Here is a 26,365-nt window from a genome sequence, read left to right on the forward strand (position 1 = left end):
GTGCACTCAGATTAGGCAGGGAATGTGGAAATAAACCTCTGCCTGCAGCAAAAACAATTTGTGTGCATGAGAGCTCCTTTTTACAGACTTAATCTGCGAAACGCTGATCGTCGAGTGTCTGCTTAAGTTATACAGATGTAGTAACATGTTGGTTGCTGTAGGGATTAACTATTGCCGTAACATGGCTCAACAGTGTCTTTGGCATTAATATTATCAGCTGTGCATTTCAACGTGGCATCTTCACCTGTTCAACAACGGAAGATAGATCACTCTTTGAATTTAAAATACAAGAGGTTTGAATATAGACCAGTTTGTGTTCAAGGTGTCATGTCTTTTTAATAAATGGCAGAAATAGCTGACTGCAATATTTGCTATGTGAGATGCATTTTGCAGTGTTAAGTTCCTGGTGGGCAGATGCCCATAGCACAGGAACTGCTCCTAATGCAGCACTAAATTGTTAATTGCATTCAAGAGAGGCCAAAGGATAGCTGATGTAAGAAAAAAATATATTAATATTGGTGCAGTAAATCATATTTGTCTGTGATTGAGGCTGAGCTATATTACTGTGACAGAATGGAATGAGGTTTACTCTGTAGCTGAGGTGGGGGTGCTTGATGCTAACAATAGGTTCCTGAAATGGGAAAACATTCCATTTCCCAACAGTGATGAGCATAAAATGTAGGAGAAAATTAGCAGCAAATGTACAAAACGCCCCTCTGGGCACATATAATGCTTTGTGAATCCTGTAGTAAGTTTACTCATCGTAACGGAGGATGGCAATAAACAACTACTGTCTATAATGTTAGCCGTAGAAATCAATGCATAATGACTCCAAAATTCAAGACTGTTTTCAGCATTTTTATAGTATAAAATCGTGGCAACTTGGTTTTCAGGTTACCAAATTGAGTGGAAGCCATTTCTTCCGACTTTTCATCCCAAATTGATTTCCGGAGTTTCCAAATGCAATTCAGCCCTTCCCATGATCAGCCTGCTAAGTGCCCAGCCACCTAATTTAAATATATTTAAGATGTGGAGATGCCGGTGATGGACTGGGGTTGACAAATGTACAGAATCTTACAACACCAGGTTATGGTCCAACAATTTTATTTGAAAATCACAAGCTTTCGGAGGCTTTCTCCTTCGTCAGGTGAATGTGGAAATCCTTGAACGTTTCACATTTATATTCAGAGAACAATACCTGGTGATTACAGATAATCTTCCCAACTGCCTGTTGTCAAGGCAATCAAAGTGTTCAGCCAGAGAGGTGTTACCTACAGGACCACCGAATACACAAACGGCCAGAACACAAAACAGAGAGAGAGAGGGAGAAACATCTGAAAGGAAGAGAAAGACAGAAAATGACCCGTTGTATTAAAAACAGATAACTTTTATTCGCTGGTGGGGTTACGTGTAGCGTGACATGAACCCAAGATCCCGGTTGAGGCCGCCATCATGGGTGCGGAACTTGGCTATCAATTTCTGCTCAACGATTTTGCGTTGTCGTGTGTCTCGAAGGCCGCCCTGGAGAACGCTTACCCGAAGATCGGTGGCTGAATGTCCCTGACTGCTGAAGTGTTCCCCAACTGGGAGGGAACCCTCCTGTCTGGCGATTGTTGCGCGGTGTCCGTTCATCCGTTGTCGCAGTGTTTGCATGGTCTTGCCAACGTACCATGCTCTGGGGCATCCTTTCCTGCAACGTATGAGGTAGACAACGTTGGCCGAGTCACAGGAGTATGAACCATGTACCTGGTGGGTGGTGTCCTCTCGTGTGATGTTGGTATCTGTGTTGATGATCTGGCATATCTTGCAGAGGTTGCCGTGGCAGGGTTGTGTGGTGTCGTGGACGCTGTTCTCCTGAAAGCTGGGTAATTTGCTGCGAACGATGGTCTGTTTGAGGTTGGGTGGCTGTTTGAAGGCGAGTAGTGGAGGCGTGGGGATGGCCTTAGCGAGGTGTTCGCCGTCATCGATGACATGTTGAAGGCTGCGGAGAACATGGCGTAGTTTCTCCGCTCCGGGGAAGTACTGGACGACGAAGGGTACTCTGTTGGTTGCGCCCCGTTGACGCTGAGGAGGTCTATGTGATTTTTCGCTGTGGCCCGTCGGAACTGTCGATCGACGAGTCGAGCGTCAAATCCCGTTCATACGAGGGCGTCTTTCAGCGTCTGTAGGTGTCCATCGCGTTCCTCCTCATCTGAGCAGATCCTGTGTATTCGCAGGGCCTGTCCATAGGGGATGGCCTCTTTGACTACACGATAACATCAACAAGTTTCATCCCACCATCAAGCTCACCATGGACTACTCCTCAGAATCGGTTTCTTTCCTGGACACAAGAATCTCCATCAAAGACGGGCACCTCAGCACCTCACTCTACCGCAAGCCCACGGACAACCTCACAATGCTCCCTAAGATACACAAAGCCAACACACCCGGACATCCTATTGTATCAGGCAACGGAACCCTGTGTGAGAACCTCTCTGGATACGTCGAGGGCATCCTGAAACCCATCGTACAGGGAACCCCCAGCTTCTGTCGCGACACTACAGACTTCCTACAATAACTCAGCACCCATGGACCAGTTGAACCAGGAACACTTCTCACCACGATGGACGTCTCGGCACTCTACACCAGTATCCCCCACGATCGGTTTCTTTCTTGGACACACGAATCTCCATCAAAGACGGGCACCTCAGCACCTTACTCTACCGCAAGCCCACGGACAACCTCACAATGCTCCACTTTTCCAGCTCCCACCCTAACCACGTCAAAGAGGCCATCCCCTATCGACAGGCCCTGCGAATACACAGGATCTGCTCAGACGAGGAGGAACACGATGGACACCTACAGACGCTGAAAGACGCCCTTGTAAGAACAGGATATGACGCTCGACTCGTCGATCGACAGTTCCGACGGGCCACAGCGAAAAATCGCATTGACCTCCTCAGAAGACTAACACGGGACGCAACCAACAGAGTACCCTTCGTCGTCCAGTACTTCCCCGGAGCGGAGAAACTACGCCATGTTCTCCGCATCTTTCAACATGTCATTGATGACGACGAACACCTCGCTAAGGCCATCCCCACGCCTCCACTACTCGCCTTCAAACAGCCACCCAACCTCAAACAGACCATCGTTCGCAGCAAATTACCCAGCTTTCAGGAGAACACCGTCCATGACACCACACAACCCTGCCACAGCAACCTCTGCAAGACATGCCAGATCATCGACACAGATACCACCATCACACAAGAGGACGCCACCCACCAGGTACATGGCTCATACTCCTGTGACTCGGCCAACGTTGTCTACCTCATACATTGCAGGAAGGGATGCCCCAGAGCATGGTACGTTGGCGAGACCATGCAGACACTGCGACAACGGATGAACGGACACCGCGCAACAATCGCCAGACAGGAGGGTTCCCTCCCAGTTGGGGAACACTTCAGCAGTCAGGGACATTCAGCCACCGATCTTCGGGTAAGCGTTCTCCAGGGCAGCCTTCGAGACACACGACAACGCAAAATCGTTGAGAAGAAATTGATAGCCAAGTTCCGCACCCATGAGGACGGCCTCAACCGGGATCTTGGGTTCATGTCACGCTACACGTAACCCCACCAGCGAAAAAAAGTTATCTGTTTTTAATACAACGGGTCATTTTCTGTCTTTCTCTTCCTTTCGGATGTTTCTCCCTCTCTCTCTCTGTTTTGTGTTCTGGCCGTTTGTGTATTCGGTGGTCCTGTAGGTAACACCTCTCTGGCTGAACACTTTGATTGCCTTGACAACGGGCAGTTGGAAAGATTATCTGTAATCACCAGGTATTGTTCTCTGACTATAAATGCTGCAACCTTCCATGGAATCCGAATCCCACACTCACCTGACGAAGGAGAAAGCCTCCAAAAGCTTGTGATTTTCAAATAAAACAGTTGGACTATAACCTGGTGTTGTAAGATTCCTTACATTTGTCAACCCCAGTCCATCACCGGCATTTCCACATCATGACTTCAGACAAAGTTTTGGCTGCAACACCTTTGTCTTTTCACTCAAAATTCTTACTTTACAACCAAAACTCTGCTGTGTAAACACATTTACCTACTTTGTGGACCCCCTCAAACTCACACCGTCAGGATGGGGGGCGCCATGGCTGCTTTCATCACTTCATCCGAGGACGAGCAACATCACCAGCCTCGCCAGGCACGCCATCGACCTCTGCCACGTGGAACTCCACAACACAGTGCTGCGCCACAGGCACCTGCACAAGAGGAACAACAGAGAGCAACGTCGCAGGAGGCACTACCCTCGCAACAGGGTCTGCAGACCGAGGCTCAGCTTCCTGGACCTCTCTGAGGAGCAGTGCATACGGAGGCTCAGAGTCAGTCACCAGGTAGTCGCAGACATCTGCAGCCTCCTTCATGCCGAGCTGCTCCCGACTGGGCCGTGCAGCATCTCCTTACCTGTCGCTGTCAAAGTCACCACTGCCCAAAACTTCTTAGCCTCCAGATCGTTCCAGGGTGCCACCGGGGACATGGCCGGGGTCTCTCAGTCATCTGCACACAAGTGCATAAGGTAGGTCACCAATGGCTTGTTTCGCAGGGCTTCGCACTACGTCAACTTCCTCATGGACGACCTCAACCAGACGGAGAGGGCAGTGGGATTCCATGCTGTGGCTGGCTTCCCACGGATGCAGGGTGTAATCGATTGCACCCATATAGCAATACGAGCACCTTCACACAAGCCAGGGCTGTTCAACAGGAAGGGCTATCACTCCATCAACACTCAGCTCATCTGTAACCACCACAAGAGATTCCTTCACGTGTGCACCAGATACATTGGCAGCTGCCACGATTCCTTCATCCTCCGGGAGTCCAACATCCCGCCCCTCTTCCACGCACCGAAAACCTGCAAGGGCTGGCTCATTGGGTACAAGGCATACCCCCTGCACATGTGACTCATGACACCTCTGAGGAACCCCACCACTGAGCAACAGCGTCGATATAATGACAGCCACATCGCTACTAGGTCTACAATTGAACAGGCCATAGGGCTGCTCAAGATGCGCTTCAGGTGCCTTGATCATTCTGGGGGAATGCTTCAATACGCACCAGACAGAGTGGGACGCATTATAGTTGTCTGTTGTGCCCTGCACAACGTGGCACAACAGAAAGGGGTGCCGCTTGAGGAGGCCCCATCCACATCTGCCACCCACATTGAGGAGGAGGAGGAGCAACCCATGGGCAGAACAATGGCTCACCTGGCTGCTCGTGTGGCCAGGGAGTCACTGATATGTGAACGGTTCTCCTAACATCAGACAGTGTGAAGACTCCAGTCCTCACCACCGGGACAGAGCAGCGGCCACACCAGCACCCGCCCTCCCCTCCCCTCCCCCCACTGCCTGCACAAAACAGTCCTACACCTACACATACACCCACTGTAGAGTGACCCTATGGATGGCATAGAGTGTGGGCGTTCATGATGAACCTCATGAAAGGGCCTTATTACACAAGCCAGTCAAGAATGGCCAAAACGTGGCAGTAGTGGTGACAACAATAATATTTAATATGCGTTTAACAAAAAGTAAATATAAATAAAAAACATGACCATCCATCAAACACCCTTGTGCATCCTCTTTGTGCTTACAAAACCTTCACCTTTCGCTTCCGACTACTTCTACGTGGTGCATCCCCTGTGGCGGCAGCAGAGGTAGTGGCAGGTTGCTCATGATCGTGCCTTGACCGATCAGATGCTTTGGGCTGACGCCCTCTGGGTTTTAGTGCCCGTGAGGGCCCCTCCAAAGACTGCTCCACCTACACCCTGTGCGGGGGCAGACTTGGCTACCTAGAGAGGAGGCAGTATTGTGGGTACTGGTTGAGAGGGGAGCAACGAGTGAGATGTGGGGGCGCTTTGAGTGGCGTCCCCACTTCCATGTCTCCTTTCACCATCATCCCTCCCCTGGGCCAGGCCCACACCACTCCTACCACACTGCTGGACGACAGTTTGGAAGACATGTGTGAAGCCTTGAAAGGCCTGTGCTAGATTATCTGCCTGCCTGTTAAGGCGGCAGAATGTTGTTCACTCTGAGTCCAAAGGGCCATTGTCAGGGATTGAATGGACTCATTTGTGAGTCGTGCTTGAAGCTCCATGGAGGCTAGCCTTCCCTCCATTGCAGACATTCCCCCACTTACCCACGACACTATCTCAGAGATGCCCTCACGTCCCTGTGACACCATTCCACTCATGCCGGAGTTGGACTCCTTCATCCTCTGCGTGATTGTGGAGAGTGCGCGTGGCACCTGTTCCAGCACCTCGCAAATGTGCTGCTGCCCCTCGATCATTCTCCTTTTAATGGATGGCCCCCAGGGTTCAGCATCTGTGTCCAGCTGAGCATAGCCTGAAGAAGAGTGCTCCCACCGACGCGGACTCTCCACAGCTGCCCCTGCCACCAGTGTCTGCTCGTGCTCACATCTGGAGACTCACCATTTGCGACCCCAACTAAGTGAGGACGGGGACCCACCGAGGTCTGTATCTGTGCTGGTGGATGGCTCACTCAGATGTGACCGTGTCCCCTCAGAGGTCCTCTGAGGAATCGCCCTCTACTGTCACTGAAGGCCCTGTAAGAGAACAGAAGGCAATATTAAGCATGATGACAGATGTTAAGGTGCTGAAGATGGCAAGGCATGTTAACATTAATTGATCGTGTGTGCTGAATGTTAAAGTTCTGTCACTGGACATTTGTCGGGTGCCAGTCTCGCGTCCCCAACGGACAGGCACTCGAGGGTGTGGCTCAGCTCCAGCGCCTCCTGCTCCACGTCTGTGAGGACGACTATCTGTTGCAGCCCCCCTCCAGTCCTCGCCCTCTCCCGTGCATTCTGGGCTCTCTTCTCCTACAAGGGGAGAATGTAGAGAGGCGTGAGTGAGTGATGGTGATGTGGCCAACTGATGAATGCATTGGTTTTGGCGTGGCTGACTGTAAAAGAGATGCATCAGAGGGGTGAGTATGAGACAGAGCCATGACATTATATGAGGATTGGGTTGAGTGGTAGTGGTGGGGTGAGTACTGGGGTGTTGAGGAAGTGGTGAGTAAGTACAGGTAAGTTGAGGATGAGCTTTGAGTGGGTGTGTGGAGTGAAGTGATAGAGTAGTGTTGGCAGTGCAGAATCAGTTGTGGGGTGGGGGCGGTGATGTGGAAGACAGAATGTAGGAGAATGAGTAAGTGTACTCACTTTGGTTGACCTTGTTAGGTCATTGAAGTGCTTCCTGCACTGGATCCAGGTGCGAGAGATGTTACTGCTGCTGGTGACCTCCTCTGCCGCCTCGAGCCAGGCCTTCTTGGTGGCAGAGGCAGGCCACGTCCTCCCGTCTGCCGGGTAAAAGACATCCCTCCTCCTCCTCATCCCATCCAGTAGCGCCTGGAGTGAGGCATCACTGAATCTTGGAGCAGCCTTACCCCTGGGCTGCTCCATTGTGTAATTTGGGTGTTTGCTCCAGGAGCAGCCATTGGAGGTCTGCCCCTTTAAATAGAGCTCCTCCAGCTGACAGCCTGTGATGTGGGTTGCGCAGTACGCCTGCTATGCAGGTTTCCGATGGCAAACCCAGAAGCCGCGTTAAGTGGCTCCAATTTACCCGCGATCGCATGGGGAGCAGACGGATTTTACTGGGCGGGTTACCCAAGCGCCCAAGCGCCCAATCGCCCCCCTGCTGCCATCCTGCCTCCCCGGTAATATCGGGGCCAATGAGCATTTCAACCTGGAGATGGCTGAAAGTTTGAGGAGTAATTACTGCAACTGGGAATAGCTTTTTTAGCATTTTACCTGAACACCATTGGACTTGTTTCTGGCAGTGTGAGACAACTGGGAGATTTTGCCCCCCTCCCCCACCCACAGCGAGAGTTCACAGGAGGAGTTATGGCATCCCCTATGGGCATACATTTGTATGCCATTATCATGGAGGAAGAGCAGGAGAGTGAGGCAACATTTAAGACAAATGTGCCTCCAGATACTACACCTCCCAATAACATATGCAGGCTACACAGGTCCTGTGAGATCCTAATTGAGGAGATGTGTCTTAACAGTGTGCTTCACCAAACAAGCATTAGGGGAAATCTGCAACATACTGCATATGGACCTTCAGCTGTGGTCATCTGCCCGTACTGCTTCGTCTGTGGCTATGACGATACCATCTACAGTCAACTTTCATGACACTGGGTCATTTTAGGCAGCCACAGGGGATCTCTATAATATCAGCCAGGGTGCAGTACAGGCATGCGTTAAATGCAACATGTGGGCCAGTATCGTAAGAGGTGGCTGGCTGATCTTGTGGTATAAAAGACTGAGGTAGGTAGCCCTCCTGTTAGCTTGCTGCTGGGAAGGATGGTTGCTGACTGAATGTCTAGAGTTTGTGCCTGAGCAACCTGGTATCACTTGCTACGTGCCACTGGCATGCTGCTTTGAGGAGGAAGGTTAGAGGCCTGACATGCACCATTATCCTGGGATGGCAGCTTCAGACAGCTTAACTCCAGCCATTATCATTCCACTGGACCTTGGAACTGTGTCCCCACTGATCAGCGGGTTGGCTGGTCTAATTGTAGCTATCAGATCCTGAAAGCTCTGAAAGACAACAGCCTCTGAGTGGAAAAAATAAGTAATGCGGGGCTGAGATTGAGGGGACTGTTTGATGTCAGAGATGGCCCCTCTGGTGTCCTGCTTCAAATTGCTATTATGCACAAGTTTCTTCTGCAGCAAGATTTAGCGAATTAAGTGAAGTTCTAGAAATTGAGGGTGGCCCCCCAGGTGGCATCAGATAGCTGATATTACAACCTTCAGCATATTACTCGCATTATACATGGACTTTGCACCAATGGATCCTCCAGTGGATCTGCAAATGAGCTGACCCACAAAATTGTGAGGATTTAGCTCTGCAGAGCATTGGTGGATGTAAATCAGGATTCATTGGTGCAAATTGGGTGCATGCCATTGTGTGGAATCTGGAGCCAATATATTTTTTCAGAGAAACTCATCGGGCTCAATTTTAAACTTAAATTGGGGGCGGGTGGGGCTGCAAAAATTGCAAAAATGCAGAGCGGGTTCAGAAGCCGGCTCCACCCTGACTATTTCTGAGTTTCCCACTGACTCACCTGTGTGCGCATGCGCTTCCCGAATCCGGAAGTTCCGCCGGCAATTAAAGCTGGCGGGATGATAGTTAAAGAACCAAATATACCTCATTGACGTACTTAAGGTACTTTACTTGTGACATTTTAGGTAGTTAGAACAATTTTTAACTTACCTGGGCGGCTTTCCCAAGGCTTCTGATTCACTCCCGATGAAACCAGGCGTGAAGGGCTGGATCAGGCAAAAATAAACGTAATAAATTTAATAAAAAACCATTGCACAAAGTTAAAACACACAATCAACCGACCTTTCTACCCTCCCTCTCCGATGTCCCCCTCTCTCCCACCTGATCTTCCCCTCATTCCCCGTGCCCCCCCCCCCGTGGTTTTCTGTTCCAGCGCCGGATGATGTCTCGCACTCTCACTTTTTCTGCCACCAACTCCCCCCCCCACCCCCCCAACCTCAGCATTGCAGCTTCTGTCAATCAGGGGCTGCCGGGCGCGAAACCCGGAAAGAACTTCAATTTTGTTTTTATTCGTTCATGGGATGTGGGTGTTGCTGGCGAGGCCAGCATTTATTGCCCATCCCTAATTGCCCTCGAGAAGGTGGTGGTGAGCTGCCTTCTTGAACCGCTGCAGTCCGCGTGGTGACGGTTCTCCCACAGTACTGTTAGGAAGGGAGTTCCAGGATTTTGACCCAGCGACAATGAAGGAACGGCGATATATTTCCAAGTCGGGATGGTGTGTGACTTGGAGGGGAACGTGCAGGTGGTGTTGTTCCCATGTGCCTGCTGCTCTTGTCCTTCTAGGTGGTAGAGGTCGCGGGTATGGGAAGTGCTGTCTAAGAAGCCTTGGTGAGTTGCTGCAGTGCATCCTGTGGATGGTACACACTGCAGCCACAGTGCGCCGGTGGTGAAGGGAGTGAATGTTTAGGGTGGTGGATGGGGTGCCAATTGAGCGGGCTGCTTTATCTTGGATGGTGTCGAGCTTCTTGAGTGTTGTTGGAGCTGCACTCATCCAAGCAAGTGGAGAGTATTCCATCACACTCCTGACTTGTGCCTTGTAGATGGTGGAAAGGCTTTGGGGAGTCAGGAGGTGAGTCACTCGCCGCAGAATACCCAGCCTCTGACCTGCTCTCGTAGCCACAGTATTTATATGGCTGGTCCAGTTAAGTTTCTGGTCAATGGTGACCCCCAAGATGTTGATGGTGGTGGATTCGGCGATGGTAACGCCGTTGAATGTCAAGGGGAGGTGGTCAGACTCTCTCTTGTTGGAGATGGTCAATGCCTGGCACTTATCTGGCGCGAATGTTACTTGCCACTTATCAGCCCAATCCTGGATGTTGTCCAGGTCTTGCTGCATGCGGGCTCGGACTGCTTCGTTATTTGAGGGGTTGCGAATGGAACTGAACACTGTGCAGTCATCAGAAAACATCCCCATTTCTGACCTTATGATGGAGGGAAGGTCATTGATGAAGCAGCTGAAGATGGTTGGGCCTAGGACACTGCCCTGAGGAACTCCTGCAGCAATGTCCTGGGGCTGAGATGATTGGCCTCCAACAACCACTACCATCTTCCTTTGTGCTAGGTATGACTCCAGCCACTGGAGAGTTTTCCCCCTGATTCCCATTGACTTCAATTTTACTAGGGCTCCTTGGTGCCACACTCTGTCAAATGCTGCCTCTGGAATTCAGCTCTTTTGTCCATGTTTGGACCAAGGCTGTAATGAGGTCTGGAGCCGAGTGGTCCTGGTGGAACCCAAACTGAGCATCGGTGAGCAGGTTATTGGTGAGTAAGTGCCGCTTGATAGCACTGTCGACGACACCTTCCATCACTTTGCTGATGATTGAGAGTAGACTGATGGGGCGGTAATTGGCCGGATTGGATTTGTCCTGCTTTTTGTGGACAGGACATACCTGAGCAATTTTCCACATTGTCGGGTAGATGCCAGTGTTGTAACTGTACTGGAACAGCTTGGCTAGAGGCGCAGCTAGTTCTGGAGCACAAGTCTTCAGCACTACAGCTGGGATGCTGTCGGGGCCCATCGCCTTTGCTGTATCCAGTGCACTCAGCCGTTTCTTGATATCACGTGGAGTGAATCGAATTGGCTGAAGACTGGCTTCCGTGATGGTGGGGATATCGGGAGGAGGCCGAGATGGATCATCCACTCGGCACTTCTGGCTGAAGATGGTTGCAAACGCTTCAGCCTTGTCTTTTGCACTCACATGCTGGACTCCGCCATCATTGAGGATGGGGATGTTTGCAGATCACAATGTAATCGGAGCATCAATTACATTGTGATCGCGTCAGAAAAGGTAAGTTTTTTTTTATTAGGGTTTGCTACGCATACCTTCGTCCCCCCGCTGCCAACCTGCCACCATTTCAAATTGAGCCCATCGTATCATAGTATGTTACAGCGCAGAAGGAGGCCATTCGGCCTGTTGTGACTGTGCCGGCACTCAGAAGATAAAATGGGGAGAGGTAAAGGGCTAGAATTTCATTCATGCAGCGTCCGTTTATCCAGTGTTAATTGGCCTCCTAAACTTTCAATATTGAGGGCAGGAAGTGCATGCTCATTATCAATGGAAACAATGGCTGGAAGCTAGGAATCCGGTCCTGCTTGTCAACATCAGCAGCTTCTAGATTCCATGTATTTTATATCAGTCCACTAAGGGAATTTTTCATCTCAGTTTGCAGACTGCAGAGACAACCTGATTCTTGCTTTTGGACTCCGTGTAGTCCAAAGCCATGTGGATTTGTTGATGGTCTGCTTTATGCCAGGATTCCCTTACTGCAATATCAAAGAAATGTGGTTAGCTGTCTTGTGTTTTACAAAATTATTTACTGGAACAGTGCTATAAGTTTGCTGGTGCTTAAGCAAGATATCTAAGTTTACGTCATGAACACAAGAACTGCTTATGGAATAAAAGCAGAAAAATGCTGGAAACACTGAACGGGTCAGGCCGGAGAGAAACTGAGTTAATGCTTCAGGTCGATGACCTTTCACTTGCCTGTGGTACTTTGTTCCAATTATTGTTATTACTGGGAAGTCTGTCTCTTATACATAGGAATTTAAATATAAACTAAGTCATCACTTGTTGAATCAAGAAAGCTGGAACATACGCTCGGAAATTGCAAATCTGTGATTTGCCCATTGGTACCAGTACAATTTCTGAGTCTTTCTGTGCTTCCAGAAACCAACCAGGCAAGTTTCACAAGACAACTGCCCTTGCTACAGTTATCTTCAATTGTGCCCTGTTGTTATACTGCATAATATTAAAAGAAACCAATTTGTATTGGCTTTTATCAATTAATGAAAGATAAAGAAGCTGAACTGAATCCCAGAAACTGAATTTAGCAGGATGGAGCTGATGTATAATTATTTTGACTTTGAACGTTGTCTTTTTAAAAAAAAACTTGTTTCCCAATTTTCTTCCCACTTTTCCCAAAGGCATCCTAGTGTATGGTTGCATTGACTCTGGCATCCTCTCATACATTGCTTCAAATGTGAGCCTATACAGTGAGTGTTGACAAGTTATTTGATTGTTGGAGACATCACAACCAAACAAATCCCTTTCTTATCCAATGCCCGTACACATGCATTTTCCAGCAGGAATCAATGGATAGCAATCAGTAGAAAGGACTCTGGCTGATTTTTGATTGTCCTTGCTAGAGGACACTGAAGCCAAATATAGCATCCCTTACTGCTGCCTGGAAGAGATTTAAGCCATTGAATGAGGCTGTAACTATTAAACATAAGAAAGAATGCACAAAGAAGCAAGTGATAACCACAGTAAACTCAGACTGAGTTGAGCCTGGAAGCCCTCCATTATTATTTCTTTCATTTCATAAATGAACAAGTGCTAACCTTTTAAATAAAGATTTACCACGTTGATAACAGCTTAAATGGGAAGTCTCAATTGCTATTTGATTAGTATAAAAGATAATATGTCACCATGTCTCAAGATTCACCCTGACATAAATGAGAATTCCTAAATATCCCTCTGTTCTATCTGGAAGCTCTTAGTCACTGGAATATGCTACAGATGTTTTGAACGGCAGAGCTGAGATTGTCTTTGTGGCAAGCCTCAACAAATTAGGTAACTACATTTCTTCAGATCTGATACTTCCTGGCATAATTCACACACACAGGATATATTTTTTCTTTATTAAATTATTCTTTTGAAGTACCTGTAAGCAAAGTGAGAGCTATAAATCAGGACAACTAGAAACCAATCAGCAAGGGGTATTCATGTTTGGCTAATTAGGCCACACAGACAAAAGTGAGGTTTCAACTGATTATACTCAAGTGTGCTCACAGTCAGGATTTCACTTTGTAAAAAAAAATGTTTCCCTGTGCTGTCCTCACTGTTATCATTTATATAAAGTCATTGTGCATGGTTTCTGTTGAACAGCTTTGTGACTGATTGGAATTTGTTAACACATTTTTGAAACTACTCAATAAGTGAGTCTCTCAGGCCTAAGAACATAAGAAATCGGAGCAGGAATAGGCCACATGGCCCCTCGAGCCTGCTCCGCCATTCAGTAAGACCATGCTGATCGTCGACCTCAACTTCACTTTCCTGCCCGATCCCCATATCTCTTGATTCCCTTAAAGTCCAAAAATCTATCGATCTCAGTTTTGAATATATTCAAAGACTGAACTTCCTCTAGGGTAGAGAATTCCAAAGATTCACCACCCTCTGAGTGAAGAAATTCCTCTTCATCTCAGTCTTAAATCGCCCACCCCTTATCCTGAGACTATGCCCCCTACTTCTAGACTCTCCAGCCAGGGGAAACAACCTTTCCACATCTACTCTGTCAAGGACACTAAGAATTTTATACGTTTCAACGATATCACTGCTCATTCTTCTAAACACCAGAGAGTATAGGCCCATTCTATTCAATCTCTCCTCATAGGACAACCCTCTCATCACAGGAATCAATCTAGTGAACCTTTGTTGCACCGTCTCTAAGGCAAGTATATCCTTCCTTGGGTAAGGAGACCAAAACTGTACACAGTATTCCGGGTGTGGTTTCACCAAAGCCCTGTATAATTGTAGCAAGATTTCCTTACTCTTGTACTCCAACCCTCATGCAATGATGGCCAACATACCATTTGCCTTCCTAACTGCTTGCTGTACCTGCATGTTAACTTGGTGTTTTGTGTACACGGACACCCAAATCTCTCTGAACAACAACATTTAATAGTTTCTCACCATTTTTTAAAAAAATCTGTTTTTCTATTCTTCCTACCAAAGTGAATAACCTCACATTTCCCCACATTATACTCCACCTGTCATCTTCTTGTCCACTCACTTAACCAGTCTAAATTCCTTTGCAGACTCTGTGTCCTCCTTACAGCTTACTTTCCCACCTAGCTTTGTATTGTCAGCAAACTTGGATATATTACACTCGGTCCCTTCACCTAAGTCATTAATATAGATTGTAAATAGCTGAGGCCCAAGCACTGATTCTTGTGGCACCCCACGAGTTACAGCCTGCCAACCTGAAAATGACCTGTTTAATCCTAAGCTCTGTTTTCTATCCGTTAACCAATCCTCAATTCATGCTAATATATTACCGCCAACCCCATGAGCCCTTATCTTGTATAACAACCTTTTGTGTGGCACGTTATCGAATGCCTTTTGAAAATCCAAATATACTACATCCACTGGTTCCCCTTTATCAACCCTGCTAGTTACATCCTTAAAAAAAAACTATAATAAATTTGTCAAACATGATTTCCCTTGCATAAAACCTAATCGTATTATGATTTTCTAACTGCCCTGTTACCACTTCCTTAATAATGGATTCCAGCATTTTCCCGATGACTGATGTCAGGCGAACTGGCCTGTAGTTCCCTGTTTTCTCTCTCCCTCCTTTCTTGAATAGCGGTGTTACATTTGCAACCTTCCAATCCACTGGGACCATTCTAGAATCTAGGGAATTTTGGAAGATCACAGCCAATGCATCCACTATCTCTGCAGCCACTTCTTTTAGAACCCCAGGATGTAACCCATCAGGTCCAGGGGGTTTGTCGGCTTTTAGTTCCATAATTTTTCCAGCACTTTTCTTCACTTTAAGTTCCTCACTCTTCTTAGACCCTTGGTTCCCCATTATTTCTGGTATGCTTTTTCTGCCTTCTACTGTGAAGACAGATACAAAATATTTATTTAACGTCTCTGCCATTTCCTTATTCCCCATTATAGTTTCTCCAGTCTCAGCCTCTAAGGGACCTGCGTTTACTTTCGCTACGCTCTTCCTTTTTACATTCTTGTAGAAGTTCTTACAATCTGGTTTTTATATTTCTTGCTAGTTTACTCTCATTTTATTTTTTCTCTCAACATTTTGGCCATCCTTTGCTGGTTTCTAAAACCCTCCCAATCCTCAGGCTGACTACTCTTCTTGGCAACATTATAAGCCTCTTTTAATCTAATACTATCCTTAACTTCTCTAGTTAGCCATGGATGGGTCACTTTTCCCCTGGAGTTTTTATTTCTCAATGGAATGTGTGTTCGTTAAGAATTATGAAATTAAAAAAAAAATGTTCGCCATTGTTTATCTACAGACTTGCATTTTAATCTAATTTCCCAATCTACCTTAGCCAACTCGCCCCTCATACCTATGAAATTGGCTTTATTTAAGTTTAAGACTCTAGTTTCGGACTTAAGTACATCACTCTCGAACTCAATGTGAACGTCTATCATATTACGATCACTCTTCCCCACAGGATCCCTTACTATGTGATTACTAATTAACCCTGTCTCATTACACAATACAAGATCTAAAATAGCCTGTTCCCTGTTTGGTTCTATGACGTATTGTTCTAGGAAACTGTCTCGAGTGCATTCCATGAACTCTTCCTCCAAACTACTTTTGCCAAATTGATTTGTCCAGTCTATATGAAGATCAAAGTCCCCCATGATTATTGCATTACCTTTGTTACAAGCTCCTATTATTTCTTGATTAATACTCTGTCCAACAGTATAGCTACTGTTTGGTGGGAGTAGTCTATAGGCCCCCTGTGTTTTCTGCCCCTTGTTATTTCTTATCTCCACCCATACTGATTCTACTTCCTGATCTTCCGAGCCAAGACACTTCCTCACTACTGTCCTTATGTCATCCTTAATGTCTCATGTCTCTGCAAACAAAAATAGCTGCTCATCTTTATGCGGTCTTGACACATCCTAGAAATTAAGCTACTAAAAGAAATTGTCATTTAAAAAAAAGCAAAATACACAGAGGGTCCATCACCACCTGTAAAGGGAAAAGATAATTAATGTTTTGGGTGTAGACCATTTGTTAGCAATTGCACTTTTTTCTTTTTATCTTTAAAAGAAATTACCATTTTGTTTGTGATATTTGTTAAGTGCTTCTAGCTTTGTATGTATACCAAAGTGCCAATTTTCTGAATATGCAGTCCTGGTGTGGAGTGCATATTGGGAAATTGTGGTTGCACTCCTGTAATTTTCAGTCCAGGAGTGCACATTCAGAAAATCAGCCCTTGGATGTCATGAAATTCCAGAGCTTGTCATTATTTTCAGAGCCACTAACAAATGCTGTCATGTTACAAAACTAGTTGACAAAATAACAACTTGGTGTCACTTAGTCACTAGAACATCTTGATTCATTTTGTCTACTCTCTCACTCTTTTGAATCGTTGTGATATCCAACACTATGGGTCTAATTTCCGTCTGCTACCGCCCAGTTTGTTTGATGTGAATGAGATAGTAGCGGGTTGAAAATTTAAAAAAAACTTCATGCCAATTTCACGTCAAAGACCCACCTATAACAGATAGGAGCCTCATTAAAATATTTAAATCGGGGTCCTATGCCCTCTGAATGCTCCTGCTTGCCCCACAAAAATATTTCTGCCTGCTGCCAGTCTCTCAGTGCCCCCCCTCGGTTTGCCTCCCCCTCCTTCATGTCCCACTTCCAGTTCAGCTCTGTAGAGCAGCCATTGGATTTTGTTTTCCCACCCTGCCCCCACCCCACATCAGCGAGCTGCCAGTCTGTGCTCTTTCAGCGCTGACAGCTCACCAATATTATTGAAATGAAGCTCAATCATGAATATGATTCAGGCACCTCGATCACTCTGCCCACTGTCCACATAATGTGGGCAATTGAAATTGAAAATTGAAATTGGCTCCCATGAGTCACCTTGGTTTCTCAATTCAAAAAAAGTAATTATTTTGACCCACTTTGATGCTAACCATCTATTATATATCAAAAATGGTTAGTGGTCTCAAGAATAAAAAGGTATTTACCAATAGGTGGCACAATTACATAACGTGATGTGAGTAATTGATTATAATGGGGCCGAATTGAATGTTACATGATAGCCTCTAACTGAACATAGGAGAATCATGATAGAGATTTCTGTAAGGTACAAATCACGGCACCAGGAATTGTCCAAGTGATATTTCGGCTTGGCCCCCCACCCCCCAACAAAACCCTCAATCACCCTCCTGGCTACCACATATTATCCGTGGCCCATTCGCAGATTGTTTGTTACTGCTGGTGGTGCTCCATACCTCTGCCCCTTCCACCAGGGAACTTTTAAGTTGTACCAATGTATTGTTCCATGATGCTATGCTGATCACAGCCTGTTCCTGTGCCCTTGGTTTTTGCCACGGCTGTTCGCTAAAGCCCAGCCTGTTCTTGGGCACTTCATCACTGCCAGCAAGGCTCCATTCCTCCACCCCGTACGAAACATTTTAAAGTCCATCAATGTGTTGACCAATCATGATCTGATCCATGACCTCTTACCAGGCTTTTGGTTCCCGCCATCGGTCCTCACTATAGTTGTGATCAACTTATCCACATCATGATTCTGAGCCAGAAAAGACACAGTAGGGACATAGAAAGACAAACATATTGGAGTTATATAGAGATTGGGGGGGGGGGAGTAAGAAACAGACATTTGGGGGACAGAAAAAGACAGATATTGGGGGTACATACAGGGAAATTGGAGAAAAAGGCAGAGAATGGGGGACAGATACAGATATTGGGGGTACAGATGTGGAGGTTGGGTGAACCAAGAAGCAGAAAATAGGGGACAGAGACAGACAGCTTTTGGGGGTACAGATAGAGAGATTGGGGAAAGAAAGGTGCAGAGATTGGGGAACAAAGCAACAAAGACTGAGACCAGTAAAAGAGAGAGAAATTGTGGGACATAAAGAGAGAGAAAGAAAATGATGATCGAGAAAAACAGATTTGGGACAGTTGGGGAGAGATTCAGGGTATGGAGAAATTGGAGAGTGAGACATACAAATATTTGAGAACAGAGACCAAGACTGGGGAGATTTTTTTTAAAAATTCATTCACGGGATGTGGGCGTCGCTGGCAAGGCCGGCATTTATTGCCCATCCCTAGTTGCCCTCGAGAAGGTGGTGGTGAGCCGCCTTCTTGAACCGCTGCAGTCCGTGTGGTGACGGTTCTCCCACAGTGCTGTTAGGAAGGGAGTTCCAGGATTTTGACCCAGCGACAATGAAGGAACGGCGATATATTTCCAAGTCGGGATGGTGTGTGACTTGGAGGGGAACGTGCAGGTGGTGTTGTTCCCATGCGCCTGCTGCCCTTGTCCTTCTAGGTGGTAGAGGTCGCGGGTTTGGGAGGTGCTGTCGAAGAAGCCTTGGCGAGTTGCTGCAGTGCATCCTGTGGATAGTGCACACTGCAGCCACAGTGCGCCGGTGGTGAAGGGAGTGAATGTTTAGGGTGGTGGATGGGGTGCCAATCAAGCGGGCTGCTTTATCTTGGATGGTGTCGAGCTTCTTGAGTGTTGTTGGAGCTGCACTCATCCAGGCAAGTGGAGAGTATTCCATCACACTCCTGACTTGTGCCATGTAGATGGTGGAAAGGCTTTGGGGAGTCAGGAGGTGAGTCACTCGCCGCAGAATACCCAGCCTCTGACCTGCTCTCGTAGCCACAGTATTTATATGGCTGGTCCAGTTAAGTTTCTGGTCAATGGTGACCCCCAGGATGTTGATGGTGGGGGATTCGGCGATGGTAATGCCGTTGAATGTCAAGGGGAGGTGGTTAGACTCTCTCTTGTTGGAGATGGTCATTGCCTGGCACTTATCTGGCGCGAATGTTACTTGCCACTTATCAGCCCAATCCTGGATGTTGTCCAGGTCTTGCTGCATGCAGGCTCGGACTGCTTCATTATCTGAGGGGTTGCGAATGGAACTGAACACTGTGCAGTCATCAGCGAACATCCCCATTTCTGACCTTATGATGGAGGGAAGGTCATTGATGAAGCAGCTGAAGATGGTTGGGCCCAGGACACTGCCCTGAGGAACTCCTGCAGCAATGCCCTGGGGCTGAGATGATTGGCCTCCAACAACCACTACCATCTTCCTTTGTGCAAGGTATGACTCCAGCCACTGGAGAGTTTTCCCCCTGATTCCCATTGACTTCAATTTTACTAGGGCTCCTTGGTGCCACACTCTGTCAAATGCTGCCTTGATGTCAAGGGCAGTCACTCTCACCTCACCTCTGGAATTCAGCTCTTTTGTCCATGTTTGGACCAAGGCTGTAATGAGGTCTGGAGCCGAGTGGTCCTGGCGGAACCCAAACTGAGCATCGGTGAGCAGGTTATTGGTGAGTAAGTGCCGCTTGATAGCACTGTCGACGACACCGTCCATCACTTTGCTGATGATTGAGAGTAGACTGATGGGGTGGTAATTGGCCGGATTGGATTTGTCCTGCTTTTTGTGGACAGGACATACCTGGGCAATTTTCCACATTGTCGGGTGGATGCCAGTGTTGTAGCTGTACTGGAACAGCTTGGCGAGAGGCGCAGCTAGTTCTGGAGCACAAGTCTTCAGCACTACAGCTGGGATGTTGTCAGGGCCCATAGCCTTTGCTGTATCCAGTGCACTCAGCCATTTCTTGATATCACGTGGAGTGAATCGAATTGGCCGAAGACTGGCTTCCGTGATGGTGGGGATATCGGGAGGAGGCTGAGATGGATTATCCACTCGGCACTTCTGGCTGAAGATGGTTGCAAACGCTTCAGCCTTGTCTTTTGCACTCACGTGCTGGACTCCGCCATCATTGAGAATGGGGATGTTTGCAGAGCCTCCTCCTCCCGTTAGTTGTTTAATTGTCCACCATCATTCACGACTGGATGTGGCAGGACTGCAGAGCTTTGATCTGATCCGATCCGATGGTTGTGGAATCGCTTAGCTCTGTCTATAGCATGTTGCTTCCGCTGTTTAGCATGCATTTCATCTCCACGAGGACTGTGCGGTGGTCACTCCTACCAATACTGTCATGGACAGATGCATTTGCGACAGGTCGATTGGTGAGGACGAGGTCAAGTAAGTTTTTCCCTCGTGTTGGTTCGCTCACCACCTGCCGCAGGCCCAGTCTAGCAGCTATGTCCTTCAGGACTCGGCCAGCTCGGTCAGTAGTGGTGCTACCGAGCCACTGTTGGTGATGGACATTGAAGTCCCCCACCCAGAGTACATTTTGTGCCCTTGCTACCCTCAGTGCTTCCTCCAAGTGGTGTTCAACATGGAGGAGGACTGATTCTTCAGCTGAGGGAGGACAGTCGGTGGTAATCAGCAGGAGGTTTCCTTGCCCATGTTTGACCTGATGCCATGAGATTTCATGGGGTCCAGAGTCAATGTTGAGGACTCCCAGGGCCACTCCCTCCTGACTGTATATCACTGTACCGCCACCTCTGGTGGGTCTGTCCTGCCGGTGGGACAGGACATACCCAGGGATGGTGATGGAAGAGTCTGGGACGTTGGCTGAAAGATATGATTCTGTGAGTATGGCTATGTCAAGCTGTTGCTTGACTAGTCTGTGGGACAGCTCTCCCAATTTTGGCACAAGTCCCCAGATGTTAGTAAGGAGGACCTTGCAGGGTCGACTGGGCTTGGTGTTTTGCCGTTGTCGTGTCCGGTGCCTAGTGGTCCGATGCCGGGTGGTCCGTCCGGTTTTATTCTTATTATGACTTTTCGTAGCGGCCATTTCAGAGGGCAATTAAGAATCAACCACATTGCTGTGGGTCTGGAGTCACATATAGGCCAGACCGGGTAAGGGCGGCAGGCTTCCTTCCCTAAAGGACATTAGTGAACCAGATGGGTTTTTACTGATACTAGTATTTTAATTCCAGATTTTTATTTAATTAATTGAATTTTTAATTAATTAATTGAATTTAAATTCACCAGCTGCCGTGGCGGGATTTGAACTCATGACTCTGGATTTTAGTCCAGGCCTCTGGATTACTAGCCCAGTAACATAACCACTATGCTACCGTACCCGTACGGTAGAGACAGAGGAAGTGGGTGGCAGAGAGATTGATGCACCCAAACAGTAAAATAAATTACGGCATAGCGAAAGGCATTCATGAAACAAATACAGAAAGAATCCAGTGAAAGGCAAACAAACTGACAGACAGACAAAGATCAAGAACAGAGAGAAAGGTTGCGGGGGACACATATAAACAATCTAGGAAGACACTGCAATCAAGTGACATCGATAGAAAAATCGGGGGCTCAAAAGCAAACACCCAGAGAAATGGATGGAGACACATTAGGATATTTTCTTGTTCTATATTTTCTTTTATTTTTATGTTCTTGAATAATCTACGTGAGCTGGGAAGATGAGATAAGACAGTGTAAGCTTGGGACATCTTCACACAAGATGATAAGCATACTTGAAATGGAGCAAGATGGTTTCTCCTGCTGTGCAACATATAGCTTTTTGAAATTGTTCTAGTGTCTGAAGAAAAGACCAAATTCTTGCAAATATCAGGTTATGAAACCAACAATGTTACTGTTATTCTAACTCGCACCAAGTCCCGTTCACCCATCAACCCTGTGCTTGCTGACCTACATTGGCTGCTGGTCCAGCAATGCCTCGATTTTAAAATTCTCATCCTTGTTTTCAAATCCCTCCATGGCCTTGCCCCTCCCTATCTCTGTAACCTTCCCCAGCCTTACAACCCTCTGAGATCTCTGCGCTACTCCAATTCTGGTCTCTTGCGCATCCCTGATTTTAATCGCTCCACCATTGGCGGCTGTGCCTTCAGCTGCCTCGGCCCTAAGCTCTGGAATTCCCTCCCTAAACCTCTCCGCCTCGCTACCTCTCTCTCCTCCATTAAGACACTCCTTAAAACCTACCTCTTTAACCAATCTTTTGGTCATATGTACTAATATCTCCGTTTGTGACTCGGTGTCAGATTTTGTTTGGTAATGCTCCTGTGATGCATCTTGGAACATTTTACTACATTAAAGGCGCTATATAAATGCAAGTTGTTGTTGGGCTGAACCTATTAATCTTATTTTCTTTCTCGAGCTTTAACTTCCTATCTTGTTTTGACAGGGTATATGTCAAGGGTTTTGCGGAATTACACAGAGCATGCCTGCGATGGAGAATATATCTCACTGCGGTGCCCTCATAGAACAACCATCAGTATCCAGTCTTCTTTTTATGGCAGAAGGGCACCCAGCCACCAGATGTGCCCATCTCGCTACCCGCAAACATTCAAAGACCTTGAAATGGAAGATCTGTCCTGTTCAGCTATCACATCCTTGCAGGTAAATTCCAGAATTAATTTCTGAAACAATGGGGATAATTTTTGCCTATCTCGCTTGGTGAGAAGGGGCAGGCGCGCAGTTCAATTAGCTGTGCAAAGAGTTACTGCCCCATTCCTGTGGGATTTCCGCCCGAAGCCATCTAAACTGGGCTTTTTTTTAAGATGGCTGAAGTTCCTGCTCAGGTGGGCGCCTCGTAATACATGAAAATCGGGATCCTAAGGCATCAATAGAAACCCAATTAACAGCCTACGAATGGTATGCCCACCGCGGTTGCCCCGCTCAGTAAAACCTGGTGGGAAAGAAAAGGAGGCCCTATATAGTGAGTCAAAAACTTTCTTTAGTGGGGCCAGGAATGCCCCACAGAGCGAGTCTTGGATGGAGCAGCTGCCTAGTTCAGGCAGGAGTCTACTTGTAATATGCAAATCGACATTCTATGACGTACATAGGACCTCGATTTCAATTTTGTGATACAAGTGGGCAGTGTGTGAGCTACCAACGCTCTGCCCATTTGTACTGGTGTTGAGCAGCCTAACTAGCGGAGGCCACTCAAATAATGGCCCAAAGATATTTTCAACTTTTATTTTATGGAGTCGGGGGGCAGCAGGATTGCTCATTATGGGCCCACAGAAAGACTCTGGCTGCCAGCCCATGCAAGGGGCTTCCTGGAGAACCATTATCCCCCCACCCCCCACCTGCAGGTTCCAACTGTCGGCCTGCTCTATCTAAAAATTTAAATTGACCCCACCCTTTCTCTTGCACATATGCACTATGGGGTAATTTTAACCCCCAAGAATGGATGGGTTGGGGCGGGTGGGAGGTTAAAAGAACAGCTTTTTGGAGCAGGACCGCATCCCGGCTCCAACACGTCCATTACTGGGTTTGACCCAGGATCGTTTGGATATGTGCGCACAATAGACACCTGGAAGTCACACCTCCACTTAAAGCTGGCGGTCCGATATTTAATGGGACAATGTACCTCATTGAAATAGTTGAGGTACTTAACTTTTTGAGTATTGCAAAAGTTAAATGAATTTAACCTTGCCTGTTCAGGTTTCCCATTGCTTCCGATTCACGTCAGGTGAAAGCAGGCGGGAAGGGCTGGATACATGAGGTGATTTTATTGTACTTTCTGTGGACCTGGGGGAGCAGGAGTGGTTCACCTACGCCCAACAAGCTCACCTGACGCGATAGGACCCGGCGACTGGACTCCTCCGATGGTGTACAACCCTGACCCCAGTGCTGGCTGAACCTCCCCAATGTCCTCCACGTGCCCCCAAATCTCCCTCCCTCCGATTTGTTCCAGGGCCTATGATCTCTCTCTCCCTCCCGCCCCCTCTCCGTTTCGCGGCTCCTTTCCCTTCCGACAAGCAGCCAGCCTGTTAATCTGGCTGCTTGTCTTGTGGGAAACCTGGAAGCACAAATACTCACCTTCAATTGAATTATACCTTTCAGCCAATGTCCCAGATTTTTCCATTACCATCCCTGGGTATGTCCTGTCCCACCGGCAGGACAGACCCATCAGAGGTGGCGATACAGTGATATACAGTCAGGTGGGAGTGGCTCTGGGAGTCCTCAACATTGACTCCGGACCCCATGAAATCTCATGGCATCAGGTCAAACATGGACAAGGAAACCTCCTGCTGATTACCACCTACCGTCCTCCATCGGCTGATGAATCAGTCTTCCTCCGGGTTGAGCACCACTTGGAGGAAGCACTGAGGGTAGCAAGGGCACAGAATGTACTCTGGGTGGGGGACTTCAATGTCCATCACCAAGAGTGGCTCGGCAGCACCACTACTGACCGAGCTGGCCGAATCCTGAAGGAAATAGCTGCCAGACTGGACCTGCGGCAGGTGGTGAGCGAACCAACACAAGGGAAAAACCTACTTGACCTCGTCCTCACCAATCTACCTGTCGCAGATGCATCTGTCCATGACAGTATTGGTAGGAGTGACCACCGCACAATCCTTGTGGAGATGAAGTCCCGTCTTCGCACTGAGGACACCATCCAACGTGTTGTGTGGCACTATCGCCGTGCTAAATGGGATAGATTCAGAACAGATCTAGCAGCTCAAAACTGGGCATCCATGAGGTGCTGTGGGCCATTAGCAGCAGCAGAATTGTATTCCAGCACAATCTGTATCCTCATGGCCCGGCATATTCCTCACTCTACCATTACCAACAAGCCAGGGGATCAACCCTGGTTCAATGAGGAGTGTGGAAGAGCATGCCAGGAGCAGCACCAGGCATACCTAAAAATGAGGTGCCAACCTGGTGAAGCTACAACTGAGTACTACATGCATGCTAAATAGCGGAAGCAACATGCTATAGACAGAGCTAAGCAATTCCACAACCAACGGATCAGATCAAAGTTCTGCAGTCCTGCCACATCCAGTCGTGAATGGTGGTGGACAATTAAACAACTAATGGGAGGAGGAGGCTCTGTAAACATCCCACCCTCAACGATGGCGGACTCCAGCACGTGAGTTTTTATTCTTTCATGGGATGTGGGTGTCGCTGGCGAGGCCGGCATTTATTGAGTGCAAAAGACAAGGCTGAAGCGTTTGCAACCATCTTCAGCCAGAAGTGCCGAGTGGATGATCAATCTCGGCCTCCTCCCGCTATCCCCACCATCACAGAAGGCAGTCTTCAGCCAATTCGATTCACTCCATGTGAAATCAAGAAACGGCTGAGTGCACTGGATACAGCAAAGGTCTGGGCCCCGACAGCATCCCAGCTGTAGTGCTGAAGACTTGTGCTCCAGAACAAGCTGCGCCTCGAGCCAACTGTTCCAGTGCAGCTACAACACTGGCATCTACCCAACCATGTGGCGAATTGCCCAGGTATGTCCTGTCCAAAAAAAGCAGGACAAATCCAATCTGGCCGATTACTACCCCATCAGTCTACTCTCAATCATCAGCAAATTGCTGGAAGGTGTTGTCGACAGTGCTATCAAGCAGCACTTACTCACCAATAACCTGCTCACCGATGCTCAGTTTGGGTTCTGCCAGGACCACTCTGCTCCAGACCTCATTACAGCCTTGGTCCAAACATGGACAAAAGAGCTGAATTCCAGAGGTGAGCTGAGAGTGACTGCCCTTGACATCAAGGCAGCATTTGACCGAGTGTGGCATCAAGGAGCCCTAATAAAATTGAAGTCAATGGGAATCGGGGAAAACTCTCCAGTGGCTGGAGTTGTACCTAGCACAATGGAAGATGGTAGTGGTTGTTGGAGGCCAATCATCTCATCCCCAGGACATTGCTGCAGGAGTTCCTCAGGGCAATGTCCTTGGCCCAACCATCTTCAGCTGCTTCATCAATGACCTTCCCTCCGTCATAATGTCAGAAATGGGAATGTTTGCTGATGATTGCACAGTGTTCAGTTGCATTCGCAACCCCTCAGATAATGAAGCTGTCCGTGCCCGCATGCATCAAGACCTGGAGAACATTCAGGCTTGGGCTGATAAGTGTCAAGTAACATTCGCGCCAGACAAGTGCCAGGCAACGACCATCTCCAACAAGAGAGAGTCTAACCACCTCCCCTTGACATTCGACGGCATTACCATCGCCGAATCCACCACGATCAAAATCCTGGGGGTCACCATTGCCCAGAAACTTAACTGGACCAGCCACATAAATACCATGACTACAAGAGCAGATCAGAGGCTGGGTATTCTGCGGCGAGTGACTCACCTCCTGACTCCCCAAAGCCT

General features: G+C 47.7%; 1 protein-coding gene across 1 annotated transcript in view; it reads left to right on the forward strand.

Moving 5' to 3' along the window:
• Positions 1–26,365, forward strand: part of LOC137321818 (protein eva-1 homolog C) — a 338,629-nt gene that overhangs the window by 105,443 nt on the left and 206,821 nt on the right. The window contains exon 2 of the mRNA XM_067984520.1: positions 22,438–22,652. Coding sequence (XP_067840621.1) covers positions 22,438–22,652 — 215 coding nt within the window. The remainder of the gene's footprint in view (positions 1–22,437; positions 22,653–26,365) is intronic.

Source organism: Heptranchias perlo, chromosome 5, assembly GCF_035084215.1.
Source record: "Heptranchias perlo isolate sHepPer1 chromosome 5, sHepPer1.hap1, whole genome shotgun sequence".
In the NCBI taxonomy this organism is placed as follows: Eukaryota; Metazoa; Chordata; class Chondrichthyes; order Hexanchiformes; family Hexanchidae; genus Heptranchias; species Heptranchias perlo.